The sequence below is a fragment of the Juglans microcarpa x Juglans regia genome, chromosome 7D, assembly GCF_004785595.1.
Source record: "Juglans microcarpa x Juglans regia isolate MS1-56 chromosome 7D, Jm3101_v1.0, whole genome shotgun sequence".
In the NCBI taxonomy this organism is placed as follows: domain Eukaryota; kingdom Viridiplantae; phylum Streptophyta; class Magnoliopsida; order Fagales; family Juglandaceae; genus Juglans; species Juglans microcarpa x Juglans regia.
The window spans coordinates 7,602,207-7,613,347 of NC_054606.1; the positions used below are offsets into that span (position 1 = coordinate 7,602,207).

Below are 11,141 nucleotides of genomic sequence, written 5' to 3' on the forward strand. Positions count from 1 at the left end.
TGAGGTATATACACACATCTAGTTCTGATCAAAGCGTCTTTCCAGATAAAAAGACATGATCATCTACATGATTACGTCGTTCAAGGAATTGTTGGAAGACGCAGCTGCTCTAAGGCACATTCAAAACCTCAAAGAAAATGTGTAACGCCCCGGTCCCTGATGGGTCGGAGAGTTACTACTAGTCACTCAAAATCATGTCTCAATCATATAGTCATAGACTCCAAAGTTTTCAATGACACATACAACTCATTGTTTCAAATCAACTACTCCAATATGAATAATCTAAAACACCACAAAATCTCAAAATAAACCCCAACCTTCCAAAATACCCAATTGACAAAGCAAAATTAGAACCATTGAATAAAATGCTCAGATAACAAAAGTACTATTTTGTACTTATTCCACTATACTCATGTAGCCTTATACAAGATTTCTAGTCTTGATCCCCAGCTGTACCATCAAAATATCTGAAAAATGTTATGGAGATAAGGGGTGAGTTATCAACAACTCAGTAAGCAAAGAACATATACTAGTATGTAAACATGAGTCTTTTCAGAAAGTTCAGTATGCAGAAACAAAACATTTCATTTTCATATGCAGATCTCATAAACATGTTTTTAGAAAATCAGAGTGACTTTTCAATCTTTTCATACTCAAAAACTAACTGTTCATATTTAAAGAACTTTTCATATTCAAATACGATTTTCATATTCAAAAACTAACTGTTCATATTCAAAGATTCGTTTCATAATCAAAGACCCTTTTTATATTCGAAAACCATTTTCATATTCAAAAATGCTTTGGCATAACATAACTGAACATTTTCATCTTATCATGTCATGTCGTATCATATCATATTAAATCATATACCATGTTTAACCCCTGTGGTAAGGTTGTGCTATCTCCGGTGGCCAAACCAGGCAGTATCATACTGTGAAACTTTTCATTTTTCAATTTCAGAGTCCTGAGTGTACACATAGGAAAGAACACATAAAAGACCACTTTGTTTCCAAAGTGGACGCACTCATATCATATCATATCATGTTGGCACTAACCATATCACGTGAACTAGTATCATCATATCAGAACCATATTCAGAATCAGAATCAAAATAGATAAGTATGCCAAAGGTTTTTCATTTCCATATCATATCAAACCACGTGCTGTACATATTCATATCACTTCCATTTGTTCAAAAATAGATTCAAAACATTTTCATATCACATGTACAAAAATTCACAAATATCGTATTCGCTCTTTTGCACATTTCAAAAACATGTCAAATATTGCTCATGCCTACACTATTCATGTCAAAAACATTTCTTTTATCTTTCATACGTATCTCATGAGTAAATGCAAAACATATACTGAGGTTGTTTTCATATTTTCTTTTTAAAATAACATGCATAGGAGCCCCGCTTACCTGAATTTCTTAACTTTTCAAAATTTCTCCACTGCAGTACTGAACGAAAATCAATCGTCACCTATAAAATAGTCACGTACTCCCATAAATATCCAAAATTAACACAATTTTCAATACTAACAACTGAAACGCTAAGTAACCTATTTTCCTAAAATCTAAATTCCGCGAAACCCTAAAGTATCATAAATTTAATCTCTGACTAAAGTATTAAATTATAACTAACTTACTATTGAAAAATCAAACTATCAAATTTAATACTAAATAACATAATTATACCAAAATTCCTTTTTAAGTTATACAACAATAATTATTAAATAAACTAGATCATAATAAAATTACAATATTATCACTTACTTTTGAAAGAAAACCTTACTTAAAATCAATTTAACTTATCAAAATAATTTCTGTAAATATAGGTAACTTAGAGTTTACTAACACATATTAAAAAGTTTAAAACACAATAATGCAACTTGTATCTCAAAGGTAATAATGTAATTTTATTTATTTAGTAAACCAACTATACAATAGCTTCTGTAATACTTTATCATTTGAAAACATGATAAAGGGCATAACAGTAATAATTCCTATTCTATTAGGTTACAAAATTACCCATATATATATATACACACACACACACACAAAACTCTTTAAGTCAACAAACATGAAAAACAAATGAATTGAAGTGCAGCGGCATGGACTTAAAATTGAAAACGGGCAAGGTGCGACGGCTGGAGGGCAGAGGAGGGCTTGCGGAGGCGAGGCTGCCATTCTGGGTGGTGAGAGCGAGAGAGGCAGAGAGAGAGATGAGCGGGAGGAAGGGAGTTCATCGTGTGGTAGGGAAAGGTAGCTCACTGTGGGGGAACAAAGTAGGCGGACAGGGGTGACCTTAAGTTTTTCACCGGCAGTTTCTATGTAACCTTGTCGTGGCTGGTGGCACTGAGAAGGATTTTAGGAGTGGTTGCAAAGGGGTGGCTCTGTTTTGGGTGTGGCAAAACAGGGGAATAAACGGCTGGGTTTTTCATGAGAAGGGTGGCTAGTTGTGGTGTTAACCGTGGTGGTTTTCGTGAGGTGGGGTGGTGGTGCACGGCTAGGTAGACTTGGGAGATGGCTGATTAGAGTGAGGAAGAATGAAGGAGGCTCACAGTGTGCTTGATCTACCATTGGGAACGGACTGTAGCAGTGGGGTCCTCTCATGTTGCAGTGGCTAGCGGTTGTTCCCTGCGACAGGGGCGGAGGGAAGTCCGTGAGGGTGGGACATCGTGAGACGTGGGGGCTTCCTTGGCCGTGATGGGAAACTTCTTGGTGGGTGGATTACTTTTCACTCGGACTATCTAGGTGCCGCGATGAAGGAGCATGGTTTAACGGATGTGGGGCTGGCAGCTTGTTGCAGTGTGTTTGGGTGGTTGCAGTTTCAGGGAGTGACGGTGGTGCTGCTTCACAAGGTGACTTCGGTGGATGGCAGTGGCGTACGTGGGGCTATGAGAACTTATGCAAAAATAGAGGAGCAAAGAAAGAGTTTGTGGGGGTAGTGTGGCACGGCAAATTCAGAGGAAGTTGAGGAAAATAGAAAGAAAACTACAATGAAGTGGTGTGACTGTAGATGAGTTGGTAAGAATAAAAACTGACGGGAAGCAGATAAACACAAGGGGAGGTAAAACTGAGAAAACATCAGAGGTAAATGGATGGGAAAAAGAAAAGAAAAATTTACACATCAAAACCATGCCGTTTTATAGGTGATTTGGCTCCTCCACGAGCTAGGTGTTACAAAATGGGATAAAAATAGTCACAATTAGTTTGTTCTTCCTAGTTTGGTTAAACATCTTTCTTTGGCTTGATATCATGATTGCAGAACATTTTAATTTATGATAGAAAAATTAATTGAGGATGCAAAAAGAACTATGATCAGTTAATTCACTACGCTAAAATTGGTAAGAACTATGATCAGTTAACCTAAATTCCTCACGCATTATGATCTCATGTAATTTACAGTATTACCCACAAAAAAAAAAAAAAAAAAAAAAAAAGACACAAACCAAGAGAAGATGAATGCATTTTAGATTGATCTCAATTTGATATGTACTCCTACCGTGACTACCTATCATCTGTTTGTTGTTGCTGCACCACCAAGATAGAAGCTTTGCTACCAACGACATCTGAGGAGGCGAGCAAGTCTCCGATGACCCCAAGCTCTGGGAATTCACTCCATTCCGCAAGCCCTGAGGTCTGAGGGGAATCTATGTTATGTCGCCTGCCAACAATTATTAGGTCAAACTTGTACGCCATAGAGCGAATTACCATTGCCGTCTGAGGCCCATCTTCCACTTTCTCCTCTGAATATATCACATATGCATTACCCACATTGTTACGCTTGACATCCTTCAAGACCTCGAAATCAAGCAAGTTGTCTATTTGGATATCTCCATCGGTTTCAGAAGCAACAAGGTGAACCACAGTCAGGGTGATGTTCGTGTTTCCCGCCAAGCGTTTGGCAAAAATTATTGCCTCTTGATCATCATTACCTCCTAAGAAGAACATGGCAACAGAGTAGGATGACTCCGTTGAAGCCATCGAGCGGCCTAAATGGCCACGATCAACTAAGATCCCGACGGAGCAGGGAGCTAATTGGAGGACATTGTAGTTTAAGGTCCTTATGTTATTGTCATCTGATTCAAAGGACCCATCAATGGACCATTTTCGATGGAATGGGAGCACTATGAGGGATGTGAGCCTGTCCAATGCAAGGGTGCAAATATCTTCATGCATGCACTTGGGTGGAGTGATTGCTGTGAAAAGGTTTAGGGATAATCCAACCACTTTCCTTTCTTGTTTGAAACGTTCGAAAGGGACAATGATATTCTCTGAAAAGGAAGAACTGGAACTAACAGTTTTCTGTTTGTTGTGGGAAATGAAAATTGGGGAGGCTCGACCGATTAGTGGGATAAGGTGAAGCACATAAATTTCAAGGGGCCTTTCTCTAGACAAGCATGCAGCTTCAAGTAGTTTGATTGTAGTAGCAACATTAGCAGACCCGTGGATGCACACCAGGACTCGGAGCTCCGCATTGCCTCTGCAATGCATGATATCCCTTTTCTGATAACCTGCATATTTCCTTGAAGGATCATACAGGTACTTCACCAAAACTGGAATGATAAGTGCATTTACTAGGATCGCAATAGTTAACAAAGAGAACACTGCTTCACCTTCTTTGGGATCCTCCTGAGTTTGATTAGAACCATAAAAAGTCAGAACAAAAAGCATCAGTAATTTAACCTTGTTCAAGAAAACATTTCAGGTTACTACACCAGAATATCATGTGGTAAAAGATGTACTCTACAATAAACTAACAGTTAAGGATCGATTAATATGTTCTTTCACTCTTCCAGTCGTGGCTTTCTTTTTAAAACAGTCATAACCATTGAAAAATGTAGCTCATCCAATTGGCAAAAAGATAACTTTTACACAAAGAATTAGTAGGATATGTTAACTCCATATATATAGTAAGAAGTAATAGGAGCCTTGGGGCTGTGATAAAATAGGTTTGCCCACAAGGTAATTAAATTTCCTAGGAGAAAAAATGGAGTAGAAAATAACTATAGTTACCTTAAACATTAAAGTGCAGAAATATATGGTCAAATGGTTGACACCTTTGAAACTCAAAATCAGAGCAACTGCTAAAGCATCATTCAAGGGCATTTTGGAGTACAAAGGTGGAACCAAAGACCCCACCATTTTTGCCACAAATGTAGAACAAATCAGGATAATGTTGAACGTTATGGATCTGTCACTGAATGTGACTGAATGCATATCTGCTTTCATGGCAGCGGCAGTCACATAGAGTGGGTGAAATACTTGTTCAGTAAAGCAGTTCAGCTTGCTGACAATGGTGGATCCTAAAGGAGGTCCAGCTGGTACAGCCATACCAAGAACAAAAGGTCCGAGGAAGAAAGGCAAAACATTATAATTAGCATACAACCCGGACAGAAACATTAACGCCATGATGATGTGAATGTACATGCCTTTGACAGGCTTGCCTTCAGGTGTCTTCCTCACTACCCAAAACATTGCCGGTCGAAATGCATATGCAATGAGAAAAAGATAGATGAGAATTGATCCGACCGTCATCATAGCGCGCGTAACACTTATCTCGGTCGAAATTCTAAACACTTCGAAAAGGACCATGATCATCAAGCCACTAAGGTCGCTGACCAATGATGCAGATAAGGCTAATTGACCCAGCTCGGAATTCAGAATCCTAAGGTGCTCAAGTAGATAAACGACAACTGGAAATGAAGTTAGCGAATGTGCTGCTGTTAGAATTGAGTTTTTATGATACATTTCTTCGGGTAGCCAACATTTTTTGAGTGTGAACTGCAGTAAATTGCCAAATAGCAAAGGTGATACTTGGCAGGCAATTCCAGTACAAAAGGCTTTTCTTCCCATTCTCTTCATCATTCCCATATCAGTCTTCACAGCACTCAAAAACACAAACAGTGTTTGACCGATGAAACCTAGCACATATATCAATTCTTGACTTCTGGAGGAAAATATAACCCTGAATACCTTCAAGTGCCCAAGGATTGGTGGACTAAGAACCAAGCCAGTCTGGTACGTTCACATAATTAAAGAGCATACATTAATTCAACATACCGTACAAATTAAAAAAACACATAAAATATACATGACTTTGATTAACTCTCAAATTATGCTTTCATACTCAAACTTATACCAAAAACTGATAGTACTTTGAATTCTTTTTTATGATCTCAGCATCGAGCTGATTGTCTTATATTATCTATTTTCCACTAATCAACGATCATGATTAATTTTTGAGAGTGCAATATTGCATTGGTTTTAGTACTAGTTTGGAGTGCGAAGTTATATATTTTAATTTAACCCTTTTGAGGAAGGTAAAATCAGTCAATTTATTCAAGCCAGAAGGACCCCTCTTATGTCTCATGTATGCCGATGATATAGTTATATTTGCTAATGGTAGGAAGAGATCCATGAGAGGTTTGATGAAGGTTTTGAACAAATCTGAGGCTTAGACAAGTCAAGTTCTTAATAAAAAGAAGAGTGCTATATTTTTTTCTAAGAGAATTCTGGTTTCTAGGAAAAATTCTCATATTTTTCTAATAGAATTCTCTGGTTCTTTGAGCGCAAGAAAAAGACTGCCTGGGTCTTGCGCTCTGCAAATAGATTTTTTTTTTTCAACTAAATAATTTCAATTAAATTAATTAATAAGAGGAACATTCATGCAGGGAGAGGAAGTGGCGCGAAGAGGGCAGTACTTATACGTACAATGAGTTGAGAGGTAAAAGGAGGCATTCCTTGACGCTTGAGCATGCAATGGAAGGCCTGCGTGATGAGGAAAACAACAATCATCTGGATCTCAAACTGTGGCAATGAAAACGAGAATATCCCAGAATGAAAGTAGTTCCAGATGCCCGGCGAATGGATCCTGCAGTGAAGGTGAACAGATTCTGTTACTGTGATAATGTCTCTGGAAATAAAGTTTGAAATTCTGGCAGGAGTTGCTTCTGATCCTGCCATGCCGGCGATAATCCGATAGAACTATCTGCCTAATTTCTTGGTCCTTTTTAGACGAAAAAAATGGGGTAGAAATCCCCGGATAGAACCGTATATATAGTATATATGCAAGGTAGGAATGAGCAATAAAGGGGAAGTTGCAGGCTGGTTCTTTAAACTTGTTCTCAAAATTAGTTTGAGTCTTTTCAATTCATAAATGCGTTGGAAACACACCAATTATTACCAACGTCCATAGCTAATTAATGTCTATTTTTAGGGCAATTACTTGTTGCGAAACTTTTGATGGATATGGTAAGGATCGTCCATCCATCATGATGTATATGGTTGTGAGCCTTTCTCCAGTGGCTTCTCTGAAACCTTCAGGAAGTGAATCTTTCCAATCCGAACTAGCAGTTGTTGGATCCGGTCGAACCACCCACGGGAAAGGCTGCTGGCTGTTAGCCAGCCCCCATGCCATTTCGGCCAGCTCTTTCTTGTCCATGCATGAATGCTATTGATGGAATATACAAAGCCTTTTTTTTTTATTATTTTTAAAGAAGAGTGAGCAATCACCTGTTTAATAGTAATGCCCTCTCGAATTTTTTAATAAAACCTCGTTTCTAAAGGAAGAAAACTGTGTAGACAAAAACAAGGCCTTTGAGAAAAAATCTCAAGGAACCCAAGCCCGAAAAAGACTTTAAACAAGCCTATGAATATAATGAGTAACACAACAACCGAAAACAAAAACAAAGCCAAGATTAACGACATCTTAAAGAAGGAAGCCCCGATAAATCCAATCGTAACAAACCTCTAAGGACCCGAGGCAATAAAGAAGTATTTGTGTAGACCAAAGTAGCACCATTGACACCATCTTTGGCTATCCAATCCGCCACTTTATTTCCTTCACGTAGAACATGCTAAAATAGACAATTAATAGAATTAGCCAGACCAACAATATCTTCCCAATAATCCTCCAGGTACCAAACGTCACATCGTCCTCTATGCCACCAAGAAATCATCACCATGGAGTAAACCTCAACAACCACATTAGAAAGCTGAAGGGACATGCACAATAGCAGGGCATTAAGAAGTGCAAGGAGTTCTGCTTTATTATTAGATCCAAAACCAATTATGGTGGCGAACACTCTCACAAGCCGTCTTGTATCATTGCGAATAACACCACCAATACTACTAGGACCCGGGTTACCAAGACTACTACCATATGTATTCAATTTAAACGACCCTGAAGGAGGTTTATGCCATTAGACTACCTTACACTACCTCTCTTTTGAATGAGTGGGATTAATCCGTAAGGTCTCAAGGATCATGCCTTCAAAACGGGATAAACTATGAGAAGTATCAATCGACTGACCAAGGGAACCATTCCATATAGAAATAGATTTGACAATCGCTTCATGCGATTCAAAGATGCCCTCCATTCACGCTAGACATCTTCTCCTCTAAAGTCTCCAAGTAACAATGTAACACCCACCTGAGAAGAGGACTTATCGTTCCGGAACCAAGAGGAGACTTGGTGTTTCCAATTGCTACCAAGTGGAAGCCCAAAGAGGTTGCAAAAAAAATGACCAGATTTTTTTAGGAAAATCTCCCTTAAAGAGAACATGGTTAATGTCTTCACAATTCTCTGCAGGACAGCACTCACATTTAGACACAATGGGAATGCCAATACGACGCAACCTATCATCCACACTTAAAGCCCTATGCCAAGCCTTCCAAAACTGAATAGACATTTTTACGGGAAGCCTATTATGCCAAATCCAAGAATGCCAATCAAGAAAGGAGCCCCTGACTCTAATACAATGCCATGCAGATTTAGTGGAAAACATACCTGTCTTAGTATGGGTCTAGACAAGAACATCCCAACCTGAATTAGGACCAGATAAAGAGACTAGAATATCATCGACATTCTCCAAGCCAACCAAGTTCTCCAGCAAATTCATATCCCAGGTGTCTGACAAACGACACTCTTTGATCTTCAACAAAGGCTGACCCACGACTGGCAAGTCATTAATCAAAGGACCATTATTGCGCCATTTTTCATACCAGAAAAAAATATCTCATTCTCTAATTCTCCATTTAGAATTGTTGAACACCAAAGGGATGTGGGGAGCAATCATTTTCCAAAATCTCGAACATTTATCAACATTTATAAGGAACCAATGTTTTGTGCCCACATATATAGCCTTAAAAAAAGTTGTACAGGGAGAATTACCTTGTAGAAGATTCCAGGCAAACCTCATGTGCAAGGCTGTCTAAGTGTCCTGAAGAAGCCTCAGTCCGAGACCTCCTTTTGTGACAGGCCTACAAATGTGCTTCCAAGCAACCCATTTCTTCTTATCTTTTCCATTTGACTAACACTAAAAGAATGAGGTCATCAAGTGATGGATCTTATTAATTACAACTTGAGGGACCTGTAAAACAACAAATAGGTGAAGGGCCATAGTCGAAATAACATGACGTAACAAAACCAGTTTCCCTCTAGAAGACAGAAGCCGCATTTTCTAGCCACTGAGTTTATGCCTCACTTTATTCACCATGCCTTCAAGATGTACTTGCTTCAGACAACCAAGAATAATGGGCACTCTGAGATATTGGAATGGGAAGTGCCCCTCCACGAAACCAGTGCTACGGAAAAGATGCCTCTTACGAGTAGAGGACATTTTACTCCAGCAATACAAAGCAGATTTTTGTTTATTAATAGCTTGTCCCGACCATCTCTCATATTGGCCCAGAATACTTAGAAGCACCCGAACCGATCCCTGGCTCCATTAGAGAAAATAACCACATCATCAGTATACATTAAATGAGAAATAATAGGTGTACCTCAGGCCTGATGGAAATAGCCAAATCTATTCTCAGCCACACTCTTGTGAATCATTCGGGAAAGAATCTCCTTCTGGATAATAAATAAGTAAGGGGATAAGGGATCACCTTGTCGAAGGCCATGACCACTTGGAAAAAAACCTTTGATTGTCCCATTCATCATAACCAAATACCAGGGCCTAGAAATACAGAAGAAGATCAAGTCCAAAAATTGAGACGAAAAACCAAAACCAACATGACCTTTATCAGAAAGTTCCAATCCACGCGGTCATATGCTTTAGTCATATCAACTTTTAGCATAATGTTGCCACCATGATTCTTCTTATTAATAGAATGAACCATTTCCTGCGTGAAACTTATATTTTCAAAGATACTTCTACCTAGAAAAAAGGCTCCTTGCTCCAACGAGACCAATCGAGGCAAAAGACTAGTTAATTGATTCACAATAATCTTAGAACAAAGTTTATAAAAAACTGAGCAAAGACTGATGGGATGAAATTTGTCAAAACCTGTTGGAGAGTCCACCTTTGGAATTGGCACTAAATAAAAAGTTGTAAAAAACTTGGAGAGAGACTTAGATGCGAAGAATTCCAACACTGCCTTCCAAAAATCACTTTTAACCACCTCCCAGCAACTCTTATAAAAACTGGAGCCGAAGCCATCAGGGCCAGGAGCACTGTTAATCGGAATAGAGGACAAAGCAGCAAATACTTCCTCCAATGAGGGCGCACTAACAAGGGAGGCATTTTCCTCCACATAAATAATTGGATCAATAAGACCATCAAAGTTTGGTTGCTCAACCGGAGGCTCACTTTGGAGAAAAGAAGAAATATAATCAACTGCACATTGGTGAATACTCTCTGGAGACTCAAACATCACATCATTCGAACGCATATTTAGTACCCGCTTATGCTGTTTCATGGCTAGGTAGGCATGAAAAAAGTTGGAGTTTGAATCACCAATCCACCGCCCACTTTAACTTTGCCATTTGGTTTAGATGAATTTCTTCCCGACGCCGCCAAGTAGCCAAGTCCGCATTTGCAACTTGTAACTCTCTATCTAAATTATCATCCTAGTTTGATTGAGACTGGAGTTCAATCTCCTCAACCTATTTTTCAAGATCAGAAATCCAGCCCAAAGTATGACCGAAGACCCTTTTATTCCAATCCCGCAAGGCAACCTTAGTCTGTTTTAACTTCATAACCAAATTCTGAATGGTTGAACTACCCTCTCTAGATGATCAAGCTTGCCAAACACAATCCAGAAAATTATGGTGGTCCACCCACATTTGTTGGAAACAAAAAAAGGCTAGACCATAAGAGAAAGGGTCCTACTTGAACTCAATAAA

General features: G+C 38.8%; 1 protein-coding gene across 1 annotated transcript; it reads right to left on the reverse strand.

The window, feature by feature from the left end:
- Nucleotides 1-3,514: 3,514 nt before the first annotated feature.
- On the reverse strand, nt 3,515-7,427 carry LOC121238089 (cation/H(+) antiporter 4-like). Its single transcript, XM_041134946.1, has 4 exons — nt 7,236-7,427; nt 6,722-6,817; nt 5,024-6,025; nt 3,515-4,639 (listed from the first exon to the last, which is right to left on the reverse strand). Exons 1-4 carry the CDS (start codon nt 7,425-7,427, stop codon nt 3,515-3,517), a joined length of 2,415 nt encoding a protein of 804 aa, XP_040990880.1.
- Between the last annotated feature and the right edge of the window lie 3,714 nt (nt 7,428-11,141).

Bases quoted from the DNA above. Each gene is read 5' to 3' on its own strand.
- LOC121238089 (XM_041134946.1), bottom strand. From the start codon at position 7,427: ATGGCATGGGGGCTGGCTAACAGCCAGCAGCCTTTCCCGTGGGTGGTT. The intron at 6,818-7,235 runs GTAATTGCCCTA...TCATTGCCACAG, and splicing joins CATCAAAAGTTTCGCAACAA to TTTGAGATCCAGATGATTGT. The intron at 6,026-6,721 runs GTACGTATAAGT...TGAACGTACCAG, and splicing joins CTTTTACCTCTCAACTCATT to ACTGGCTTGGTTCTTAGTCC.